Below are 26,357 nucleotides of genomic sequence, written 5' to 3'. Positions count from 1 at the left end.
AAGGACAGCCAGGAAAACCTCAACTCATGGGGAAAAGACATCACCACTGGTGTGACTCGGTTGTGAGAGTTACCAAAGACTCTGAAGCAGCTGGGGTTTTAAAACAGGCTCCAGGGGATCCCTGGGTGGCTCAGTGGTTTAGCACCTGCCTTCGACCCAGGGCATGATCCTGGAGTCCCAGGATCAAGTCCCACATTGGGCTCCCTGCATAGAGCCTGCTTCTCCCTCTGCCTGTGTCTCTACCTCTGTGTGTGTGTGTGTCTCTCATCAATGAATAAATAAAATCTTTAAAAAAATGTTTAAAAAAAATAAATAAAGCAGGCTCCATGCCCAGTGTGGAGCTCCATGTGGGGCTTGAACTCAAGACCCTGAGATCAAGACCTAAGCTGAGATCAAAAGTCAAATGTTTAACCAACCGAGCCACCCAGGTGCCCTACTGAAGCAGCTGGTATTAAAACATAATAATAACAACAGAGCTCAAACAAGTAATGAAAGGACAAAAATAAAGTCTCAGAAACAGAAGACAGCAAGAAGAACCAAATGAATTTTGAAAACTGAGAAACATGGCCATCCAAATTAAAAGCTCACTGATGGGCCCAACAGGAGAACAGAGACAAGGGAAGGCAGGCCTCAGTGGGCCTCAAGATGCTTCAACCCATATTATCCAAACCATGGCAGAGGGGAAGGAAACAGAGGATGGGGACCCAGAGACCATGGGCATACCACAGGCCTGGTGCTCATGGCCCTGGAGCCTCAGGAGATGGGGGAGAGGACAGTGCAGAAACTATTTGAGGAGATAATGGCTGAAAACTGCCCAAGTTTGGAGAAAAATTTAAACTTGTAAATTCAAGGAACTTAACAAACCCTCAAAAGAATAAATCCAAAGAAATGCATGCCAGACATATGGTGATTAATCTGCTGGAAACCAAGAGCCAGGAGAACAGTCTTGGAGAAAGCCTTGGGGTTGGGAGGGGGGGTGAGGGAAAGGGACGCACTACTGGGCGGTAGTCTGGGCAGCTGCCCTTCCACCAGACACCACGTGGGCCAGAAGGAAGTGGGACACTGTGAGGTGTGAGAAGAATGAGCTGAGGATCTAGAATTCTGGATCCAGGGACAAACATCCTTCAAGGATGGAGGCAATAAAGACATTGTCAGCTGAAAGGAAACCATGAGCGTTCACTGCCAGCAGAGATGCTCAGAGTTTTCCAGGCAGAAGAGGCCACGTGCAGCATCGGGAATGAATGGAGAGTGTCAGAAATGGAAATGCTTGGATAGATCGGACAGGCAGTTCTCCTCTTGAGTTCTTTAAAATAGGTTTGATGACTGAGAGTTAACTGCTAAGGCTCCAGCCAGGGTCTCCAGTGTACACACATGGAACACACAGAGTGGTCACAAACTCAAAGAGGGGAGGGGACTATGTTGGACACCATGCTCCAGATGGCACAGAAGTGAATCTAAATACACTGAGAAAAGGTGAGTCTGTATACTGCCATCACTGGATCACTGCTTTAAAAAAGCTACACAGAGATATAGTTAAAAACATGAGAGATAAGTTAAAATGGAATACTTTAAAAGTGTTCAAATCATTGATAAATGGGACTTCATTAAAATTAAAACCATTTGCCCTGTGAAAGCCACTAATATGAGGATACTAAGGTGAGCCATGGACTAGGAGAAGATATTTGGAGATCACAGAGCCAACCCTCCATTTCCTCATCTGTAAAATCGAGGAGTCACGGTGCTTGCCCAACGGAGTTCCTCTGAGCATCCAAGGAGTCAGGCTGTAAAGCCTTCCCCTGGCACCCACCGTTCCTGTTGCCTGCTTTTTCCCTCCAGATCTTCTCCACTCTCTCCATCCCCTTCCGTGCCCCAGGAGGCCGACTTCCACAAATGGACTGCTTCACCTGGACACACTGCCCTCTGGCTTCACTGGGTCTGGCCAAAGGTGGGGCTGGCAGGAGATCAAAGGATGGCAGGAAAGAGTTTGGGGTACCCATCAGCTCTCTCTCCGCTCCTCCAGGTCCAGGAGTGTCTGGATCCCTGTGGGGCTGGTCTCAGGTGCTTTGGCAGTGCTTACCCCCCACTTCCAGAACTGTCCTTTCCTTAAGGCTCTCATGTGACCCCTTGAGACAAGCCAGTTCTGTCCTAGGATCCCTGATGGACACCCCAGATTCACCAGGTTATTTGGCTCCAACCAAGGCGAAACCCATGTCCACAGACAGAACTTCACCGAGATCTGGTTTGTCTGTTTTACCCTTCTCTGAAGGCCTTTGGTCATCTCTGTGCAAGGACCTGATCCCATATCCCTCACCCTCCCTCTGTGTGATAACAGAGCCCCCCCAGGAGTCCTCAAGCTGCCGCACATGGAGTGTCTTACCCGTCTGATGCAGTCTTCTTCCCTCAGGCGTTCCTGAATCAGTCTGACAAGCAGTGTGTTGGACAGTTTCTAAAGGAAAGATGACACGCAAAATGAGGGTCCCAACTCACATTCTGAGCTGAAAAGGACATGTAACTGGCAGGGCAGTGGGCTCAGCTGAGCACTGAGGAGCTGGCTGTGTCAACATGGAGGTTCCCCCATCCCTGACTGATGATCTAGTGGCCTCGGTAAAGCCCGCCTTGCAGCTTCCACTCCTACCCTGAGTTTTATTTTACACCAACCACCATTTTGACGGCTCCACACCACATGTGCACACCGATCTTCCCTGCCCAGATGCTCCCCCCACCCAGCTGAGTGACTCCAGGCTCCCTCAGAGCCTTGGCCCAAGTGCCACTGCCTGCAGGCAGCCCTCCCTGGCCCTCCCCAGGCTAAGCCAATGTTCCTGTGGGAAAGGGACCAGTCTTAGTATCTTTGTACCCTAGAGAGTGTGTGAAAAGGGGCTGTGGTGCCCATCTCTTCCCAACTCTGTGCTCAGAGACCTCACATGGTAGCTTGAAGTCAGCCACGGTGGGAGTATTTATACCATGGAAATGGGCAAACGCTGCCAAGACAGGCTTTTTTCTCCCCAGAGAGCTGGTTGTTAAATGTTGACCAGCACACCTCTGCCCCAGCCCCAAGTCAGTGCCAAGGATAAAGGATGGCCTTACCAGCTGATGAGTTCATGACACTTTATGTTCCTGAATACATTCAACAAATTATTACTAATAATGAGCTGTGGATTATACCCTTTGAGTTGGGCACTGTGCCCAGCTACACTATCTGTACTATTTTTATCACCTCTTTACAGATGGGGAAGCTGAGTCTCTGAGAGCTTAAGCCCCCTCCCCTGGGCCATACAACCAGGAAAGAGCAGAAGCAGACCTTGAACCCATTCAGGGCAGCCAGAGCCCTACCTCTTAAGCACTCCACACTCCCTGGGACCAGCAAAGGCAGGTGGGGAGGGAGGGGAGGTGCACAGGTAGGAAGTCAAGGATGGCCCACCTTCTCTCTCTCTTCTGAACAGAATCAACATCTCAATTTTCACAACCAGAATCAACATCCCAATTTTCACAACCAAGTCTGGTTTGTCTAGCAAAACCCTGAATGCTTTGGAGCCGATACCTGGAAAACCCACTCCCAAGTGTCCCCTTGACCCAAAATCACTAGAATCCCAAACACTTGGCCAAAGCAGACTCCCAGGCCAGCCCCAGACAGCGCATCCCGAGCTATGTCAGGGCTGAACCGGCTCCCAGGAGGGGCGGGGCTCCTGCCAGGTGCAGGTGAGGGTCCTTGGGTGTGCTCTGGGCAGCATAAAATCTACCTTACACTTCTTTCCCCCAAGCTGAGGATCCTGGAGTGGGACCACGTAGGCTTGGGGAGGAGGGCAATTTCCTGAAGTATCCTTAGGGCTAAATGTGGCCCTGGTGATATTTAAGTGACACTGGAGATACATTTGGATCTTTCATCCTAGAGCCAGTATTTGTGAGGGTTTGGAGAGACCAGATCTTGCCTCAGGAATGCTGTCATGTCTGCCTGGAGTGCTGTTGGAGCACCTAGAGAGACAGCTGGGACACCACAGAGCCTCTCAAACACGCTACACACTGTCCAGGCTGGCTCAGAAATGGTGCACATAGCAGAATGTGTCCATGCCTCATGTTCGTTATGTCATGGCAGCGAGAGTGTGGGGAATAGACAGTGCCCAATTGCTTCTAACTGTGGATGTTTGCCATATTTTGACCCCCAATTAACATTTCTCTGTGCTCAGTGAATGGGCTTAGGTCAGTTCCCCCACAGAGCAATTCAGAGGGAGGGAACAGGGTACTGGGGCAGGCTGAGAGAAGCTGGGGGTGGGTGCTCAGCTCCTCCTCCTTAAGCTATTTGACTGGGTTCCTGGACAAAGCAGGCTGTTTGGGCAGATGATGTTTGGCAGCAAAGGACACCCTTGGGGACACGACATTCCAGGTAACTGGCTCACAGGGCAGGGATAGGAGCTGGAGGGAGAGGGGGCTAAAGGCTCCAAAGCCCTGAGAGAATGTGATTGCAGAGGTTATCTCTGGTCTCAGGAGGGGGATGGGCTGAGTGGGTAAAGAATGTTCCCAGGGAGGAGCACCTGGGTTCAGTTGGTTAAGCGTTGGACTCTAGATTTTGGCTGAGGTCATGATTTCAGGGTCATGAGATCAAGCCCCATGTTGGGCTCTGCACTCAGCAGGAAGTCTGCTTAGAGTTTCTCTCTCCCTCTCTCTCTCCCCCTCCCTGTACCCCCTGCACACTTGCTCATGCTTTCTCTCTCAAATAAACAGATAAATCTTTGGGGAAAAATGGTAAAGAAGCTACATTTTTTTTTAAAGAAAAAGAGGGACGCCTGGGTGGCTCAGTGGTTTAGTGCCTGCCTTCGGCCCAGGGCATGATCCTGGAGTCCTAGGATCAAGTCTTGCATCAGGTTCCCTGTATGGAGCCTGCTTCTCCCTCTGCCTGTGTCTCTGCCTCTCTGTGTATGTCTCTCATGAATAAGTAAATGAAATCTTTAAAAAATAAAAAGAAATAAAAAGAAAAAGAATATTCCCAAGGAGGCCACTGGATTGGTCAGGGACTCAGACACTCATGATTTGGGCCCTGGACACCCACTGAGTGGCATTGGACAAGTGGCTTCAATGCTCTGAGCCTCAGTTTCCTCATTTATAAATGAGACAAAGACAATGTATTTCAAATAGTTGTCCTGAGGATGAAATGAGATGATACGCATGATGAGCTCCCAGCAAGGGCTCAGCACCAGGGCTATAATGGTCAGGTACCTCTCCCTGCACACTCCTTCCTCAGCATGGGTCTGGACAAGGAAGCAGCTCTGACCAAGGGGTCCACTAATGTATCTGTGTCGCCTCTCCCTATAGTGCACAACCAGGGACCAACATCTCTCCCAACTCCCACTTATATCTCTGATAAAGGATGTGGGAAGTCAAAATAAATTCCAAGCACTGCTGGGTGGGGGTTTCCTGGAACAGCATTTCTTACATTGAACACAGACTCACGCTCAGCATCAGGGCTCATATCCCCAGCTCTTGCCCTGGGCTGGCTCCATTTGTGTCAAGCTCCCTGCTCTTGGCTACATAATGGCTGCTGCAGCTCCAGCCATCTGGGCAACCTTGGACAAGTCTTCACCTCTTTAGGGTTAACATACCTCACCAGTAGAAATGAGTAACAATATTGTAGTTTTTCCTTTTATCTTTTATCCTACATCCAAACAGCCACCTCCAGTATCACACCATCCCCCAAAGGTCTTTGAGGAGCCACCCCCTTGCCTTTCAGCGTGTATGGTTTCCATGGGGGTCAAGTCTGCCCTCAGATATAGAGGAGGGCCCTGACTGGTCCAAGCTGATCTGTATGTCCCACCCTTGGCCACTGTGGTTGTTTCAGAGGCTGCCCATAACCCAATCCCAGCCAAGAGGCATCAGGTCCAGGACATAGGTACAGTCAGTGGAAAGCAGGAGTCCTTGCCTTCCAGTGGATCCAAAGCTGAGGGGCTAGAGCTGCAGCAAGCACTTTGCAGGCACAAGGAGAGTGCAAACCACCGAAACCAGCACAAAGGGAAAGGGAAACTAGGTGTCTCTGCCTCAGAATGGCTTTTCCAAGGATGTGGAATTGGAAGAGGAAGACAACAGATGGCAAGAGGATGAGGGAGGGTATGCCTCTGATGAGAACCAGATCTGTAATGTGTCCACTTGAAAGTTCTTGGGGCCACTATGGTTTCTACCAAAAGGACAGCAGAAGTCAAGAGCAATAATGAGCAGAAGAGAGAGAAAGAATGAATGAAAGCATGACAGGTAGAGCAAGACAAGGCTGGAGAGACGAGAGGAGGCCAGCCAGCATGCAGTCCCTGGCTTCCGGATCTCCCAAGACACCTACGTCCTTACATCTGCCCTCTCCCCCATCTTGCTAATTTCTTGCTTAAGCAAGCCAGTTACTCCCTCACCTGAACACACACACCCAGAAAGCTTGTGGAAAGCACAGCTCACAGGCCCCATGCCAGGGTTTCTGATTTGGCAGGTCTGGGGAAATGCTGAGGAGCTGCATTTCCAACAAGTTTTCAGGGATGCTGAGGCTGCTGGTCCAGGGACCACACCTGGAGAACCACTGCCTTAAAAGCAAACTCAAGCACCCGAGTGCCCTACCCCACATGGGAGAGGTTGTTGGGGACAGTGCCTTTCTGCTCCATTCATATCTTCCCAGCAATCCTAGGAGACTTCCCCTGGTAGGCAAGGAAAGGGTCAACAGGGAGTAGCCCTTTCCTGTCCCCTCCTGTCCCCTGCCAACCCCAGGCAGAGCCAGCTTCCATCCCTTGGCCTGTTTCCCTTCAAGATTTGTCTCCTGTCCCTGACAACACCCATGCAGGAGGCAGCATTCAAACAGGTACTGGGGCAGGTGGAGGGGTTGCAGAGGAGGAGGTAGGGGGATGCAAGCCAGTCAAAGAACACAGGTTGAAAGGAGACAGGTCCAGGTGGGGTACAGCACCTGCCGGGGTGTGCCCGGCGGGGGACAGGCCCACGACTTTGAGCACAGCCCCTCCCGGGTGCCCCCTGCTGCTCCCCGCCTTGGCGCTGTCTCAATGCCAGCTTTGATGTGTCACGTCAGCAGCAGGGCTTCCAGGGGGTGCCTCTCAGAGTCCTGCCAAACTGTCTTTGTAGGAATCAGGCTCCCTCCTCCCAGAGCTCTGCCATGCTCTCCCATCCCAGCCTCGCAAGGCCTGGCTTTGTGGGGAGAATCAGGGACAAACCGATCAAGCTCAGTGAAGCCCCCGCTGGTCACAGAGAAGGTCCAGATCAGATGCAGGTCCCTGGCCCCTCATCTCCCTGTTTTTGACTCATCAAGGGCAGAATTGGCTGTGCTGGCTCCTGTTTGGACATTTCTTCTCCATCCAGCTCCCAATGTCCAGAGCCCTGGGGCAGAAGAACTGATCTGCCAACCTCAGAGGTGCTGCCCTCCATTAAATGACACACTGGTTTGTTGCTGTTTGTAAGTCACCAGGTATGGTGGCAGGTCAAACCCTGGCTCTGCCCTCTGGGGCACCTTACTTCACTTCTCACACCTGGGCTTCCTTAGTGGGATGACACAAGCTGGCATGGGTCCCATCACCAGGCCCTACTCTCAGGGCCCCTACTGTCCTGTGTCACCTTGGGTGACACTTGTGTAAGAGCCAGAGGGCATTTTTATCTACAGTATGAACTTCCACCTGGAGCAGAGACAGGAGGGGAAGAGTTGAGACTCCTGGTCTGCCCAGTCTGGCCTCTTCCTCCTACAGGTGCTGGTGGTGGTGGTGGGAAGCCAGTACTTGGGACTTGAGCTCACTCAAGAACAGGTCAGAGAATCCTTAAAGACATCTCTCATTTCAAAGTTCCTACTGCTCCCAGGATCGTCAGAGCAGATGTGTATGGCAGGCATTCTCACAGTTCTGAAAGGCAGGGCCCTGGCAGGGTCTGCAATAGGTGACAGGATACAGGAAGAGGGAGAGAAGGGGAGACTAGGTGATGAAGGAAGAACACACCCCTGACCACGTGCCACATGACAGGCCCACAGAGGGAGGTGGCCCAGAAGAGACTCTGCAGTGGGCAAGGCCAATGAGCTTTACAGGGAGAATGGTCCTTGGGCTTCTGTGTCCCTATCCTGGGTGGCAGGCAGAGCCTCCACGACCCCAAACCTTCTGCAAGGCCTGTTCACACTGCCACCTTGAGTGGCTGACAAGGGACAGGAGACAGTCGGAGGGCTCCAGCACTGAGTACTTGGTCTCAGTGTGGCCTCCAGGACATGGAGCAACTAGGTTGGAGAAAGCATGGCTGGAGCTGACGGAAACCACCCACTGGACTTGGGCAATCCCAGAAATCCTCTGTGACCCTGGAGAGCCCTCTATCCCTGTATATAGATGGAGGCAGGACAAGGGCACAAGTTCTTTTCTTTGTATGTTAAAGAAAATGGTGACCCTGGCAACTGGGCACTTGCGTCCACTGGGCCACAGCTGATTTACTTTGTAAACAGAACTGAAATGAGTAGATGACACTGCAGCTAGAAAGAATCCAGCTCTGGCTCCTTCCTGTCTGACTGGCCTTCGGAGCCTGGCTCACTCATTCATTCAACAAACATATGCTGTGGTGCTCTAATACAAAGGCCACATGCTGAAGAAACTTTGATTTGGGGACTATTTATAAGAATAACAACCACAATGAGAAAAGGGGCTGGTGGTTGGTGGCGGAGAGCACATTAGAATTCCTTGGGCAGCGTCTAAAACCCCCGATGCCTGGCCCCACTCCCAGGGAATCAGACTAATCGAGTCCAGCAGTGCCCCAAGAGAGTCTCATGTGCCACAAAGATTGAGAACTTCTGGACCAGGCAGCTTCTAGAGTATGCTTGCAAGTATTTTTTCTCCCTGCAGGGATTTCAACACTAAAGTTCTTTAGAAATTAAAACATTCCAGAGCGATCACACTCAGCTACTGCTGCAGAGAAATATCCCTTCCCCAGGGAACTGCTTCACCTTCCTATCACCTCCTATGTGATTAGAAACCCACAGGACTCGGTTTTCCCAAACTCCAGCAGGGCCTGGACTGGGGTGAGGCGTTCTAGGAGCCCTGGGCCAGAGTCGAAGGAGGCGCTGACTCTCAGGCTTGTACAAGTGCAAGGTCAGCACCTAACAGCCGGTGCCTCCCTCACTTTGGTGCCCTGGACTCCTGGTGGTGCCCATCTTGCTCTCCACCCCACCCACAGGGGTCCCCTACCCAGTGTCTGTGACCTCCAATGAGGGCAGGCTTAGGGAATGGACCAGAGCAGGCATATGACGGAAAAGGATTTAACAAAACAGGATAAACTGAGAGCAAAGGTGGCCTTGGTCAAGGTGAAAAGGAGACAAGAAACACCTCTCAAGAGAGGTGTTTATACCCAGAGTGCCCTGGGCCTGGACAGAGGGGGTGAGGAGCTGGAGGACTCAGAAAGGCATCTCCTCAGGGAGACTTTAACCCAGACCAGCTACCAAAGAAAGACTGATGGGGCACCTGGGTGATTCAGTCAGTGATGTGCCTGCCTTCAGCTCAGGTCATGATCCTGGGGGTCCTGGGATCGAGTCCTGCATCGGGCTCCCTGCACAGCGGGGGGCTTGCTTCTCCCTCTCCCTCTGCCCCTCTCTCCTGCTCATGCTCACTTATTCTCTCTCTCTCAAATAAATAAATAAAATCTTAAAATAAAAAAAGAAAGTTTTCTAAGTGTGAACGTGTGTGTGAGTTTAAGAGAAAAGAACATATTATCTTCTGGAAAGCGAAACTAAATGAAGGCCGGCCAAATGAGAAAAAACAGAGGCTACTTAGCCAGGGCTTCGCTCTGGTGAGGGAGTCGCTGCATCATTTGGGTGCGGCAGAGCAAGAAAGCCTGGCGGTGGACCAACAGGCAGCTGCGGCGTGCCCTGCCGCAGGTCGCTGCAGGTTGTAGCTCAGAGCTCCATTTTATATAAGGTCTGGTCACTGTGGATTCAGTCTCTCAGTGGATAGAGACCAGTAAAACAGCTCCAGGTGAAATGAAATACCATATGGGTTTGCTCTCATAACCAGAGAGCAGGCAGGCACAGAGTGACACAGGGAACACGACTGTCGGGAGCCAAGGCTGGTTGACGCCGGGGATGGGCCCGGGAGGGTTTTCATGCCTTTCTCACTGCCTGAGTAGCATTACAGTATTTTATCATAAACAGTTAAAAACAAAAATGGGTTTTGTGGCCCTTTGCCTGATTCTGGGCTCTCCCGCATCACACATCCTGCAGTTATGCCCTCTAGGAAGGCTTTTCCTAGCATGACGGTGGTGAGGGCCCCATTGAGCCAGAGTCTTACAGCCCTGCCCACTCTGCCAACGGCGAGCTGGTGCCTGGGACTCAGTCAGAGAAGGCTTCAGGGCCGAGTGAATTAGGCAAACTGCCGGAGGCACGAGGCTCCCAGGTCCCTTAGTCTGGGTCCCCTCACCGCCCCCCAGAGCTCCCAGAGGCCAGGGGAAGGAAGAAAGTCATCTTTGGGTCTCCCATGGCACACAGGAGGGGATGAAGAAGTATTTTGGGAACCGTCTGGAAATGCCTAAGATGAGGTCTTGGTTAACACCCGAAACGTGGGAGAATTCTGAGTACAAGGGCAGAGCTGAGATTCATAGAAGATTAGGGATCTGAAGGTATCATCGCTACTTGCAAAAAGAGCTATAAAAGGCTCCTAATCTGCGGACGTTTTAAAGATGACCCTTAATGAGAGGCCAGGCCTGGACACGGCCACCTGTGGCTGCCTGACACACACCCATTCGGGCTCTTCAGAACCTATTACTCCTTCATCAGTCCTGATGGCCTGCCTTTCATCTTCCCTCCCCCATGCTTCTGAACTGAGGAACCCCAGTACCAGACACCCTTGAAAGTACTTCGATGCGGTCTGAAATATGCTGATAATTAGTGTAATGAAACCCAGAAGGAATTTCCTTAAAATCCTTCTCTCTGTTGAATTTGATAAACCCGATAAAAGCATCTTTATCCTAGAAATGAGACTGCCTCCCCCATCCTGAGAAGCTATCTGAATATGAGATACACACTTTCTTTCTAAACCCATATTCCCACCCCAGATGCTGGTGTCACCCCAGCCATAACCACACGGCGATTCCTGCAAGACTGCAGGGCCAGAGAGCAGGTGGGGCATCACATGCTCTGCCCCAGGGCCCCTGCCAGGCAGTGGGGGCAGGAGGTGCTCTGGACTGAGCATATTCAGTGTCGTATCACTATTGCAGTGACTGACTCTGCTGAATGAGGTCTTCCTTCCATCGAGTTGTGGGAACTGGTGAACTTGGGGTTGGGAGTCCCATCCCCAATCCCTGAAAACACCCCCTGCCCTGTCAGGGCGCTCCCGGCCATGTCAGGGCCCAGTGACCTTGCTGAGCCCCCTTTGCACACTCCTCACCAGAGTTGCCTGGGACCTCTGGACACCTGACCAGCTGGCCCATGCATTGGGCCTTGGCACTGCTTCTGTGGGTGGTTTGAACCAGGGAACAGAGTGCGGGCCAAGAAAGAAGAAGAGAAACCTCAGAGAGGACGGAAACACAAGAAGTGGCCACAAGTGGTGCCCATTTCTGGCTGTAGAGCTAAGGAAGAAGGTGCTACTTCCATCTGGGCCCCAGGAGTCACTGCAGCCCCCTGCCCGGCCCATACCCAACCCCAACTGCTGGAGTCGGGCTCTGGGTGAGGCCTGAATCTGTCCTACCCCGGGGGAGGTCGGCACCCCCATGCTGTGCATGGAGGTCACGGAAGTTATGAGATAAGGATGGACGCCTGGAAAGCACTCAGCAAACACAGGGATTCTTTTCCTTCTCAGTTAGCTTCCCTCACAAACAAGAGGCAGCTGGAGACTCCATGAAGAACATCCAAGAGGGCATATCCCTGCTGCTAGTAACAGTATTGGGCTGAGGTGGGGGGGCTTTGGGATGTGATTAGGTCATAAGAGTGGAGCCCTCATGAATGGGATTAGTGCCCTTAAAATAGAGACCCAAGAGTGCCCTTGCCCTCTCCACCACATGAGGACACAGCAGGAAGATGACTCTCCCCAGACACCTAATCTGCTGGTGCCATGACCTCAGATTCCCAGACCCCAGAACTGGGAGGATCAATCCTGTGCTGCCAGGCCACCCAGTCTGTGGTAGTTTGTGATTGCTGCCCGAGTGGACTAAGAAATCCGCTTATATTCCAAAGGGGATTATGGGGACGCCTGGGTGGCTCAGTGGTTGAGCACCTGCCTTCGGCCCAGGACGTGATCCTGGAGTCCCAGGATCAAGTCCCACATCAGGCTCCCTATGAGGAGCCTGCTTCTCTCTCTGCCTATGTCTCTGCCTCTCTCTGTGTGCCTCTCGTGAATAAATAAAATCTTAAAAAAACAAAGGGGATTATGAAGAAACATTTCAAAGTTTCTATTTGTATTAAAGAGAAACAACATAATCAAGCTATTTCCCATTTTTAAAAAAAAGTTTCAAATATGGCGTTGGTGAGATTTTAGGAACAGAATAGCCAATGCCCTGGGATGCTGCCCACAGCTGTGTGGGAGTGAGTAGGACGAGGAGGATAGCCCCGGTGCCACAGAGTGCCAGGAGCACCACAGAGCACCAGGAGCATCACAGAGCGCCAGGAGCATCACAGAGCACCAGGAGCATCACAGAGCGCCAGGAGCATCACAGAGCACCAGGAGCACCACAGAACACCAGGAGCACCATAGAGCACCAGGAGCACCATAGAGCACCAGGAGCACCACAGAGCACCACAGAGCGCCAGGAGCATCACAGATCACCACAGAGCACCAGGAGCACCACAGAACATCAGGAGTACCATAGAGCACCAGGAGCACCACAGAGCGCCAGGAGCATCACAGAGTGCCAGGAGCACCACAGAACACCAGGAGTACCACAGAGCACCAGGGGCATCACAGAGCGCCAGGAGTACCACAGAGCGCCAGGAGTACCACAGAGCACCAGGAGCATCACAGAGCGCCAGGAGCACCACAGAGCACCAGGAGCATCACAGAGCGCCAGGAGCATCACAGAGCACCAGGAGCACCACAGAGCACCAGGGGCATCACAGAGCACCAGGAGTACCACAGAGCACCACAGAGCGCCAGGAGCATCACAGAGCGCCAGGAGCATCACAGAGCACCAGGAGCACCACAGAGCGCCAGGAGCACCATAGAGCACCAGGGGCATCACAGAGCACCAGGAGCACCATAGAGCACCAGGGGCATCACAGAGCACCAGGAGTACCACAGAGCACCACAGAGCACCAGGAGCATCACAGAGCGCCAGGAGCATCACAGAGCACCAGGAGCACCACAGAGCGCCAGGAGCACCATAGAGCACCAGGGGCATCACAGAGCACCAGGAGTACCACAGAGCACCACAGAGCGCCAGGAGCATCACAGATCACCACAGAGCGCCAGGAGCACCACAGAACACCAGGAGCACCACAGAGCACCACAGAGCGCCAGGAGCATCACAGATCACCACAGAGCGCCAGGAGCACCACAGAACACCAGGAGTACCATAGAGCACCAGGAGCACCACAGAGTGTCACAGAGCACCAGGAGCATCACAGAGCACCAGGAGCACCAGCACCACAGAACACCACAGAGCACCAGAGCACCACAGAGATTCACAGAGCGCCAGGAGCATCACAGAGCACCAGGAGCACCACAGAGCACCAGGAACACCATAGAGCATCAGAGAGTGCCAGGAGCACCACAGAACACCACAGAGCACCAGAAGCACCACAGAGCATCACAGAGTGCCAGGAGCATAACAGAGTGCCAGGAGCACCACAGAGCATCACAGAGCGCCAGGAGCACCACAGAACACCACAGAGCACCAGGAACACCACAGAGCATCAGAGAGCGCCAGGAGCACCACAGAACACCACAGAGCACCAGGAGCACCACAGAGCACCAGGGGCACCACAGAGTATCACAGAGCGCCAGGAGGATCACAGAGCACCAGGAGCATCACAGAACACCAGGAACACCATAGAGCATCAGAGAGCGCCAGGAGCACTACAGATCGCCAGGAGCACCACAGAGCACCAAAGAGTTCCAGGAGCACCAAAGAACACCACAGAGTTCCAGGAGCACCACGGAGCACCACAGAGCACCACAGAGCATCACAGAGCATCACAGAGCATCACAGAGCACCACAGAGTGCCAGAAGTACCACAGAACACCTACCTGGAGCACCACAGAACACCTACCTGGAGCACCACAGAGCACCCAGAGCACCTCGAGCGGAAGGAGGAATCCCCAAGGTACAAGGCATCCGTCTTTGCAGTGTGGAGACAGCTGGAGGACCACCCTTAAACCCCCTGCCTGTCCAGGTGGGGGCTCCGTCATATGTAGAGGGAGCTCCTGCCCCTGGACACCCCTGTGATGTGGCTGACTCTGGAGAGGAGCAAGCCCAGGCCACTCCATCAGCAAGGGGCCTTCTTGCTCTATGAATGACCCCTTTTGCCACAAACCCCTCATTTCCATCTCCACCAGGATGTGTCCTACTTGAGAACTGTCTCCTCCTTCCATCACACCCTGCCTGTATCTCATCTTACCCTAGCCTCTCCCTTACTTAGTCCACAAGGACATGGAAACTAGCTGGCAGGGTGGGCAGGGTAGCCGTGGGAGCTGTTGTCCTTTCTCCCCTTCCTGCCCTCACCCCCACCCCCACCCCCAGGGCCAGTCCTACCTTCATTTTCTGATAATGCTCCCTGGCAACTGCAGCCAAAGAGGAAAATTTTTGGGCCATCAAGTTATCCATTGTGAGAAGGTTGCTGCTCAGATGTTTGCACAGCCACATTGCCTGAAGAAAGGAAAGAGGACAAGAACATTTTAGTGAAAGCTGTGATGGAGGAGGGAACTCCATTAAAATGTCCAAGTCCTTCTATCTTCTATATTCTACTAGAAAAGGTTGGCCACAAGGAAGCCCAATGACTTCTGGTGGGAAGGAGGCTGCCAAGGGGGACAAGCCCATAGAGTCCCCGCCCCCCCAAGCCAAGGCAGGAAGGAGAGACAGGGCGAATGCTCTGTCTCCCAGCAGCCAGTGACAACAAGGAGCTAGAAGACCTACAGAAAGCCATGCCTGTAGCTGCCCTTGGCATGCCTTTCTCAACTCTGGGCACCTCAGAAGGTTTATGACTAGAAATGCAGGGACAGGACCTAAGTATGGGTCACAGCCCTGCTCATTCATTTTTCCTTAGATTGGGACATGACCTAGTCTAGCCAAATGAATATTTAGGTCATTGATGCCTATGTATACTCTACAGAGATGAATACATTTTAGGGAATAATAATGCAGTAAAATGTTCTTAATGCCCAGATTATACTGATGACCATTTCAGCATCAGGATGACTCAGAAGGCCCTAAAGTTCCCTGGGGCAACTATGAACCTTAATTCTCTCTGCTGTGCATGCTGGGAGATGTCAGTGGTGACAGCCTTTTAGGGCACTGTCTGGATTTTACTGTATATCATCTTACTGCAAAATTAGAGTCTGTGTGTCCCCAGGCAGCGGTGAGAGGCAAGGATAGCGAATTCACCAAAAGGCTTGTAGCTCAAACACCAGCCAAGCACTGTGGGCCCTGACCTCACCAGGAGGCAAAGTCGATTGCCTCAGCCAAGCTGAGCCTTGATGAAAAAAGTTGTCTGTGCTCCTGACACTTCAGGAATTCTACCCAGCAAATTCACCAGAGGTCAGGGGAGAGCTAGACCTGGGGGTAAGCACGGTGGGCCCAGAGCCCAACGTCTCAAAGACAAAGGCCCTTTGCCAGAGGAGACCCCTCAGGCTGAGTGACTTGCCTCTGCCTTTACATGGCTTGGGAGCCTGTCTCTCCAGCGCAGAGGCTACCACCTTGGAGTGGCTTCTACAGACTCCCTGGGCTTTTCCCCAGGAGATCAGATCAGTCAGATCTGGAGGGGAGTCTGGAACCTGCATCTTCCAAAGCACCCTGGTAATGCTTGAGACTGCCCGGCTTGGGAGCCCCTGGTTTCTAGCAGCAGAACAACATTTGGGGGGACGGTACTGCAGACAGGAGGGAAAGCTGGCAGCCTGATCCTGAGGAACACAGTAGAAAAAACTACAGACAGACTGACAAGCAGCAGGATAGAGGGATGGATAGATAGGCGGCTGGATGGACAGAGAGAGACAGAATGGTAGGATATAAATGATGCCAGAATATAGCACAGGCAGGTCAGCTTGGACAAGGCTTGGCCATCTTAATTCTGTTTGCAAACGAAACTATAAATAATATATAAAAAGTAAAAAAAAAAAACATATGCAATATATACATATAAAATATTTATAAAACAAAAATATATAAACATATATATTTAACAGAGAGAGAGAACACACATGCACAATTAGGCAGAGCAGCAGGCAGAGGGAGAGGGAGAAGCAGGCTCCCTAATGAGCAAGGGCTCGGTCACAGGGCTCAGTCCCAGGACCCCAGGATCAAGACCCACAGCGAAGGCAGATGCTTAACTAAGCTACTCAGCACCCCAATTCCTTTTCTGAATAAAGCAAAGTGTCAGCTCATCAGGGGACATGGCCCCCCACATCATCCAGGCCCGGGATGAGGGCTCACAGCAATGGCACAGTCATCAAAGAAGAGTTAACTGATGTTCACTAGCCAGGCTTTTATTTTATTTTATTTTTTTAAAAGATTTTATTTATTTATTCATGAGAGACTCAGAGAGAGAAAGACAGACACAAACAGAGGGAGAAGCAGGCTCCATGCAGGGAGCCAGACATAGGACTCGATCCTGGGTCTCCAGGATCACGCCCTGGGCTTAAGGTGGCGCTAAACCGCTGAGCCACCCAGGCTGCCCCACTAGCCAGGCTTTTATTTATTTATTTATTTATTTATTTATTTATTTATTTATTTATTTTTATGATAGTTACAGAGAGAGAGAGAGAGAGACAGAGAGAAAGAGAGAGACAGAGACAGAAACATAGGCAGAGGGAGAAGCAGGCTCCATGCACCGAGAGCCCGACCCGACGTGGGATTCGATCCCGGGTCTCCAGGATCGCGCCCTGGGCCAAAGTCAGGCGCTAAACCGCTGCGCCACCCAGGGATCCCGAGCCAGACTTTTAAAAGATAGAGTTCTACCTCATATGATTACACCTTTCACAAGTTTTGACTCTTGACAGGAACTTAATACTGAAACCGTAGGCAGGAGGAGACACACTAGCATCCGGATTGGGGCTGTCTCCAGGGAAAGACCAGGAAGGGGGAGGTGGGATGAGGTATTTGCTGTGCCTTTCAAGTCATGGTCTTCAAGGTGGGGAGAGAATCATCAGAGCAAATATGGCAAAATGACAACTGCTATAAAATCTGGGGGAGCTGGGTATGTGAGTATCTATAGTGCAGTTTCTATGCCCTTCTGATTGAACTATTTTATAATTGAAAGTTTCAGAATGAGTGAAGAGTCCATTTCAAGGGCCACCTGGGTGTCATAGTGGTTGAGCATCTGACTTTGGCTGAGGTCATGAGCCCGGGGTCCTGGGATCCTGTCCCACATCGGGCTCCCCACAGGGACACTGCTTTTCCCTCTGCCTGTGTCTCTGCCTCTGTCTCTCATGAATGAATAAATTAAAATTCTAGGGGGAAAAAAGTCTCTTGACTCTGGTCTGGTTCTGGGAATGTATCCTAAGGATATAAACCAAAGAGTGTGCGAGTCTGCTATCCGTGCAGCCTGAGAACACCCTGGAAGGTATATCCCAACTGCTAAAATAATGCTCAACCCGGATGGGTGGGGAATATAGTTTTGTGTTCTGTGCTTTCTAGGTTTCCTACTAGGCACACAAGCCACCTCTTGTAATAAGAAAATAAGAAGCAAGAGAGGGGAAGGATGAAGGAAAGGTCAGTCGTGGTGAAAACCCACTGAGGGGCAGCCTCATTCCAGCTCTGCAGGTAAATGAGATATTACAGTATTACAATACTTAATATGATGCACTTACTATAGTTGTTTTCCCCGAGGCGGGTGGACCTAATATCACAATCTTCGGCACTGTGGAAGAGAAAGATTTGAATGTCACCACCTTATATGACAGAGCAACCTCCAGAGCCTGCGGTGCTCTGAGGGTATTCATTTCCTTCCTTCCCCAGATTTCATTTTCTGCAAGTGACATGGTCGTTTGTAACCCAGGGGCTCAGAGATGCTCTTACCACAGAACATACCCTCTATGTTTAGAGAGGTAAGTGATCACTGAGACGGTTTATTTGTCTGTCTCCAAGGGGACATGGACACAGTAACTTGTTTGCCAAACTAATAAATATCAAGAACAATTTGGATTTCAAGCGCCATAAAGCATTTTAAACAGGGACTTTGTCTTAGGGACACGCTCTCAGATAAAGCTGTATTTTATGTAAATGACTTTCTGAGCATATACACACACATATGCCTTTTTATTTAGCAAATTGTATTCCCCATCATATTACTGAGGGAAATAATGGGGGAGAGCCTGGAGTATATAGGCCAGATTTATAAAACCCCAGATAGAAAAGTCTTTGTTTTCAAATGTGGGCATTTCTATGCAAATGGCTTGCTTCAGAGGGAGACCGCTGGCTCTGGGCGGTTGCTGGCCCCACATAATTCCTATAGCAGCTTTTGGATGACTGAGTAGGTGCTGGCCCACTGGAAAAGACCAGACCAGTATTTTAGGAAAAGGACTGGAAGGCATGTGTTCCCGGGTCAAATTGGGATTCAGGACATGGTGTCTGGACAGATGAATCCATGCTGATTCCTCTGCGCACCACCTTGACTTAAAGCCACCCCTCTGCCCCTAAATGTGGGGAGCCAGGAGCACAGAACACACAGTGGGAAAGCAGATCTCTCTCCTCACCACTGTCGTCCTGACCCCTGAGCCAAGGGGACGATGAACATGTCCCATCTTGTTCATATACTTCAACTCACTTGAGCTTCTGAGGTCTACATGCAGAGCCCATTCCTGCCAGGCCACTGGGAGGGCCCCTCATCTGTGCAGAGGACAATGGACAGGCATGACCTTTTAGTTTGGAAGTGGAAATGGAGAAGGAACTAGTGTCCATTTGGCCCATGATTTAATGATCAGCATATTTACACCCAGCCAGGATGCATGGGTGTAAATATAGACCTTTGCCCAGATTCATAGCACCTTCTCGTTTTCAGGGAAAACATGGAGGGAAAGTTTAAGATGATTCACTGATTCACTCATGGAGCACCTTGTCCTTGCTCGGTGCTGGGACCGATGCTGCCAAGCAAAGCATAATGGAACATTGGTAATTGTGTTAGGTGGGAATTGAAGGGGAGCAGTCGTCCTCCGTGCCTGTCCCTGACTAGGGAACGGCTCTCTCCTGGAGAACATGACAGCCTCAGCACATGTCATGGCTTTTTGCTGCTTCTTCGATTTTTATGTGTCCCAACTAATTGCTCTAGAGCACTGTTTCCTATATTTCTAAACACTTATAAACCTGGTCCTTTAGCCCCAATGATGTGTGAATTTGCTTCTTGGAAGCCCCAAATCTTTCCTGTTGGTGGTGATGTGAATCAGGGATGGGGGTGGGTGGGAAGAAGGCCCTGGACAAGGCAGCACTAGGGCATCTCCTCCAGCCCCGGCTACTGGCCTAATGTTGCCACGCTTCAGCTCAGCAAACCCTTGCACCCACTTTCCTCTCCAAGGCAGGCTCAGCTGGGGTGCTTCCTGCCCGCCCCAGTGCGGCAGACACAGTTGGCCAGAGCCACAGTAAGGGAGCAGCAGGTGGACCGGTCCGGCTCCCGTGCCCTTCGCCTGGCTGCCTGGCTGGGACTCTGGCCACAGGCATCTGCTCAAGCTCCTCAGACCTCAGGCCAGACACAAAGGGGCTCAGGGTCTGCGGAGCCTGAGGAGTAGGGGCCACACCCCGACAAGAACCTTTTGGGAATGAGTTGACTCCCAAGTCATGTATTCATCTTGACAAAGTTGCGGGGCTCACAGGCTGCTGGGGAAACCCTCCCCTTCCGGGCTCCCATAAGTGGCACCCAAATTGTACACATCTATGAAATTGCTTTAAAAGGGGGAACATCCACGGCCTTTCTCCCCACCTAATTTCTCGCACACATTTATGTGATTAATTTCAGTTTCTTAAAATCTAACACCTTGAAACTCCAGCTCTGCTCATGAGTAATTATTTATAAACAGTGTCATAAAAGGCTGCTTGACTGCCAAGAGTAATCAACTTCTTCAAACCACTTCAAAGGAAATCAAAAAACCTTTCCATCCACAGATCCTTTTGAGGTTTAACTAGGAGCATGATTTAAAATTCACAAGAAAACCCTTAGGTATTGGAGCTCTAATACACAGCTTTCTTGGACAAACGTTTGATAAAAAAACGCAACATACCATTATATACACCATCACCTGCTTTAATATTGCCCAGGGCTACTGTAAATGCTCACTTTGTACTAAATCTGCTTTTCTCGAGGCGAAGGGGCTGCCAGCCATGTGCCAGGGGCTCCCCTTGTTCCCTCCTGTGCATGCTCACCAGGATGAGTCTGGAGCCTTCTCTCCCTCTACACCAGCCACTGGCCATGTGAGCCACTGTCCACCCCACACCATGTCCAGTAAGTGGAGATGCTGAGTGCCCAGCTTCCTGCAAACTCAGGCTCCTGCGTGGCTGGAAGGAGGCAAGATGACCTCACTTACGAGCCCAGGGCAGTGAATATACTCACTGGACGTCGGAGGGCCTCCCTTCATCTATGGTCCTCTTCCAGACCACACAGGAGTAGGGTTCAACTGTTCTCGGCTTCCTCTCCCTCCAAGAAAACTCATAAAAGTCCTCTTTTGCTTTACTTGTTGGCAGAGGCCTGGGCACAGGGGAAACCCGCATATGTCCCTCTCTGTTCTTTATTTAGTGGTTGGGACTTGAGCAAAAAGGGCAAAGAGATTCCACCATCCATAAGAATAGCCAGCCCATGGCCTGAGAGAGGCTGTGGGAACAAAACACCCCCCTCCAAAACAGTGGCTCCTGGGATTCAATGCCTCTATTCCCTTTTGGGGCCAAAAACCTTGACTCTGGCTCTTGAGGAGGCCAGGAGGCCGGCCCCAGCTAGAGCCAGACGGGGCAGGTCTGCATTCTTTGCACCCCTGTTTGGGAGCAACATGGCATGCTGTGTGGTCTGGAGAAGGAATAAAGGCTCCATGGCAGGTGCCTCAGAAAACACCATGAGTGAACGGAGGAGGTGCTGAGGAGGATGGAAGAAGGTGAAGGGACGGAGGGAGGGAAGAGGCTGCACAGGTGGTGGTAAGGCGAGCCCCTAGTGTCTGCTGCGGTGCTGAGTCGGAAACAGAAAGATGCTGGTAAAGTGGATGGTTTGACACTGAAAATCAAATCTGCACATAGATGAGCAAGATTAAAGTATAATGAGAATCTGCCTCAAATTTCAGCTCTTGAACTTCCAGATGGGGGGCTGGCCGAGTCCTGGGGCTCAAGGTTTGAGAACGCATGGCAGCATGTACCCCAAAGCGAAATGTTTCAAACTGACAGGATGAAGCGGCCCCTGCAGCCACCCACCGCTGGCCAGGCACGACCCCCTCCATCCCAGTCACCCAAGCACGCCCCTCCGTTTACCAATGAGGACACTGAGGCCCAGGCGGGGCCAGGCTCCCTCGCCAGTTTCTTTACATTCTTTTTTTTTTTTAAATAAATTTATTTTTTATTGGTGTTCAATTTACCAACATACAGAATAACACCCAGTGCTCATCCCGTCAAGTGCCCCCCTCAGTGCCCATCACCCATTCACCCCCACCCCCCCCTTCCACCACCCCTAGTTCATTTCCCAGAGTTAGGAGTCTTTATGTTCTGTCTCCCTTTCTGATATTTCCCACACATTTCTTCTCCCTTCCCTTCTATTCCCTTTCACTATTATTTATATTCCCCAAATGAATGAGAACACACACTGTTTGTCCTTCTCCGATTGACTTACTTCACTCAGCGTAATACCTTCCAGTTCCATCCACGTTGAAGCAAATGGTGGGTATTTGTCATTTCTAATGGCTGAGTAATATTCCATTGTATACATAAACCACATCTTCTTTATCCATTCATCTTTCGATGGACACCGAGGCTCCTTCCACAGTTTGGCTATTGTGGACATTGCTGTTATAAACATCGGGGTGCAGGTGTCCCGGCGTTTCATTGCATCTGTATCTTTGGGGTAAATCCCCAACAGTGCAATTGCTGGGTCGTAGGGCAGGTCTATTTTTAACTCTTTGAGGAACCTCCACACAGTTTTCCAGAGTGGCTGCACCAGTTCACATTCCCACCAGCAGTGGAAACCACAAATGTTGGAGAGGATGTGGAGAAAAGTTTCTTTACATTCTGATAAGAGTGCTGACATGCAGTGAACCCAGCGGCCCCGGGTGGTGGCACCTCACTGAATTCACTCACTGAATTCACATGCCATTAGCTCTTGCTCTGCTCCTATTTCACTTTTCCTTTGCTTTCGCTTTGTTTATCCTGTACTTTTGCTTCTGCTCTAACTTTGCTGTTATTTGGTGGTGGCAGTACAAGAAAGCCAAACTTGGCAGAGGGCACCCAGTAGGGTTCAGGTAATAGCAACACCTAGTCCCTGTCCAGACTCAGGTGGGAGGAGGTGGGAAGGCAGACACATGTGCCTCCAGAAAGCCACAAACGGAGGCCTGGGTAGGAGAGGCCTGGCTGGTGAGCCACAGTCCACAGCAGGGCTGCCAGGAAGGAAGGTGGCCACTCTGCCCCCCCAACGCCAGGAAATAAACAGCCAGTCAGAGAACGGAGGCCTCTCAGGAGAGTCTCACACCAGAAGGCCAGGTGGACAGCTCAAAGTGACAGTTCTCCTGGCCTTCCATGCTCTCAGCTCCATTTCCACCTGTGGCACGTGGGCTTACCACTAACATCAATCCTCGAGTCTGCAGAGGCTCAGAAAAGGGCACAGCTGTGCTCTCCATGAGCCACTCTGCTTAGGTTGATGAAATGGCACTGGGATCTGAGCAGCCCCTCACTCTGATGCTCTTCAGCCAAGCCTGAGAAGGTTGGTATCAGGATCTCTGTCTGGGACATGCCGAAAAGGCCAGGTATGCCCGGTCCCCAGGCAGGCCTGGGGTCTCCTCTCTCCCGCCTTTCTTTGTGCTTGTTTTTCAGACTCCTAGTGTCCTTCCTCATCTTAGGCTTGTGAACCTACCACGGGGCACTTCAGGCCTCTGTCCCTCTCAGCTGTGCCAAGTGCTAACTTCACTGGTGCACTGGTACCTCCTTCAAAGTGGCCAGTAAGCCAATGAAAAAAACATCAAAGCTCCCAGATACCAGTTCTCCCTGACGGTTCACACAGGACGGGAATGATCCTCCACTTGGCAAATCGAATGTGGAATGGAATGCCCTTCCCTTCTCCCTGGTTCTGGGCTCTGGCTTTGGGGCCAGCTGGCCTGTACTTGGGCCGAGGTTTGGGAAGCTCTGGTGCCCACTAACGGGCACCAGTCATGAGACCCTCAGGAAAAGCTGAGTGCTGCCTGTCTAGGTAGACGAGAAACCAAATTTCCACCTGACAAGTGAAGTCATCACAGAGCTTAAACCCAACAGGCGAGATCAGATGGGACCCACAAACACATTAATAATTTATTCCATGGGCCATTCAGAGGTTTTTGTTTTAATAACTTGGCAAGAGACTTTTTTAGCTGTGCCCCCGAAAGAAATTAAGGCATTTTTAAATCGGCCACCATTCCATGTTGTCAAAAGCCCTCCCCACCCGGTCCAGCCCTCCTTCAGACACAGGGAGGACAGAGGGGTTCACAGTGGTTAGGCAGGGAAAGGAGAGGGAGGAGGCCCATTCGGATGCTCACCATTATCATTGTCTTGTTGCAAGTGAGTGATCATGAACGGGATGGGGTCCTTGGGCTGGTAGATCAGGAGTTGCTCCAGCATGTTCTGTGGGCACAGGGCAGACACCCAGGGGGTTAACACCTGCATGGGCATTCAGGGCCCTGGGCTCAGGCTCAGGTGGCCCAGCACCCCGGTCGCTACCAATATTGGCTGGTCTGATCCCTCCACCACACCCACCAAACATGCCTTCAACTTGGGATCCAGCCCCTGCCCCAGGTGCCATCTGCTTTGGTTCCCCGCAAGCAGAGGCATGAGGGAAAAGCCACATAGGTATCACTGGGAGACCCCTGCAGGGACTGCACCCAGACCCAAGAGCAGGTGGGCCCAGGATCCTCTCCCCCCAGTCCCTTGGTGCCTCCCAGACCTGCCTTCTCTCAGTTCTCTTCATGTACCATGTTCATGTGCCCCTCAGAGCCTTAGCAAATGCTATTCCCTCAGCTTGCAACGCTTTTCCCTCTGAGTCATGAGGTCTCCATGTAATCATACCTTCCTGATTACGCTCACTAGATAAATCCTGTCATATGCTCCTGTAGCCCCCACACGTCCCTGTAATTTCCTCATCCTTGTACCGGTGCTGGGCATACTCACAGTAGGTGCCCAATGCCAATGTCTGCTGGGGAGGGCATGGCCAACACTGTTGCCCGTGTCCATCCAGGATGGGAGAGTGGGACAGAATAGTTACCAGCCAAGTATCTAAATAGTCCTGGGACAGTCTGGCCATTCAGTTCCATGGAAAAGCAGCTTCCATGGTTCCAGAACCAGAGGCACAGGAATGAACTGGGGAAGTAATAGGAGCTGAGCTGGCGCAGTAAGGAGCATCCTTCAGGGACAACCCAGAGGGCAGGGGACTTTTGTCCTTTGGGGGTGTTGAGCGCGTGGATGCGTGTGTAGACAGCACAAAGCTGTGAGAGGTCCTAGCTCCACTCTGTGCCTCACCAGCAAGTCCCTTCCCTTCTCTGAGCCTCAACCTCCCCAGCTGGTGGAGACCCCACTGGTGGCGGCCTCTGATTGGTCTCACTGCAGACGTGGTGTTGAGATGACGCTAGCTGGTTCACAGATGAGTGTTTTTCATTTTACTTTACAACAGTTGCATATCTAACGCATATTAGCAAACTTAGGATTTCAAGGATTCTGCCTAGGAGGAGGTAAAACAGGCTAATCTTTTAAAAAATGGGCTGATTTAAAGAAATGACTACATTAAAGTGGAATTGTGGTGGTAGTATGTGAATTGATACATGTGATAACATTTCATAGAACCGTACACACACAAAAAGAAAGAAGTGCAGGTCAAGAGCGCCTGGGTGGCTCAGAGGTTGAGCGTCTGCCTTTGGCTCAGGTCATGATCCTGGGGTCCTGGGATCGAGTCCCACATCGGGCTTCTCACAGGGAGCCTGCTTCCCCCTCTGCCTATATCTCTGCACCCCCCCCCCGTCTCTCATGAATAAATTTAAAAAAATCTTTAAAAAAAAGTACAGGTAAATACACATGAAATCCAAATAAGGCCTCATTATGGTTAACTGTTTTGTACCAACGTCATTGTCATGGAATTACGTTAGATGGTATTAGTGACAGGAGCTGGGGAAGGGTACAGCAGAACTCTGTGCTGCCTTTGTAATATCCTGTGGATCTAAAATTATTTGCAAATAAAAAGTGTAAGAAGTGAAAATGGTAAAAACCATGGAGGGAACCCACACAAATGACTAAGGACTGGAAATACTGGATGAAAAGCTTTCTCAGACTGCTCCGTCCACAATCCCTCTGAGGTACACCGGGCTCTCTAGAGCAAACCACAGCCTCCTGGGGAGCTGGCCCCATCCTGCCCACCAGCAGGTGATTTATAACTCGGCTGGCCATTTGCTTTTTCCTGGACTGGCTCACTCGGTTTTGGAGAAGTCTCTCCCTCCGTCAGTTACCACTTTCCAAAGGAAACACGTGTTTGGTGGAGAGATGGAGACGGTTCTGACTGAGCTCTGCTCCCACGGGTGCAGGTCAGAGGCTCCACGGAGCACAGGCATCACCACAGGGGTGCCTCGGGATGGGCTATGCCTGGAGGAGCAAGTGCTCTGGACACTGGGCTCCAGCTTCTCTTAGGCCCTCACCACCCCTGAGTGGCAGAGTTCTTTCAGTCCCGCTCCTGAAAGCCTTTGCCTCCAGGAGGTGCAGAAGGGCACCCAGAAGGGGCAGGGCTTTGCCGAAGTGCACACGGGGACTGAGGGCCCCGACAACTCAGAACCCAGGACGAGAGGTTGCGGGCAGCCCCGAACTCCTGGCCCTAGTGAAGAAAGGCCCTGTGGGAAATGCTGCTGTCCCAACCGTAGGGCTGGGATCCTGGGAGGCAGCCCTCTCAGGGGACGGGGATGTCGCCCGGAACTCCCGAAACCTGGAGGTGTCAGCGCGGGAGGGGCCTCCCCGGGGACCAGCTCTCGCCTCTTGGCATTTCACAGTTGCCAGAACTGTGGAGGGAACGGGACTTGGCCCAGGCCTCGGAGCTGGCTGGCCCGGAGCCATGTCCA

At 51.5% G+C, this 26,357-nt stretch overlaps 1 protein-coding gene across 1 annotated transcript in view; it reads right to left on the bottom strand.

The window, feature by feature from the left end:
• Positions 1–26,357, bottom strand: part of AK8 (adenylate kinase 8) — a 128,054-nt gene that overhangs the window by 101,400 nt on the left and 297 nt on the right. Inside the window, exons 2-5 of the mRNA XM_055331272.1 lie at positions 23,805–23,889; positions 17,934–17,983; positions 14,665–14,778; positions 2,378–2,446 (exon numbers count right to left, since the gene is read on the bottom strand). Of these exons, the coding sequence (XP_055187247.1) occupies positions 2,378–2,446; positions 14,665–14,778; positions 17,934–17,983; positions 23,805–23,889 (318 nt within the window). The remainder of the gene's footprint in view (positions 1–2,377; positions 2,447–14,664; positions 14,779–17,933; positions 17,984–23,804; positions 23,890–26,357) is intronic.

Source organism: Nyctereutes procyonoides, unplaced genomic scaffold (assembly GCF_905146905.1).
Source record: "Nyctereutes procyonoides isolate TBG_1078 unplaced genomic scaffold, NYPRO_anot_genome, whole genome shotgun sequence".
NCBI lineage: Eukaryota > Metazoa > Chordata > Mammalia > Carnivora > Canidae > Nyctereutes > Nyctereutes procyonoides.
Note: the sequence above shows the minus strand (reverse complement) of the source record. Positions and strands in the feature narration are given on the sequence as shown.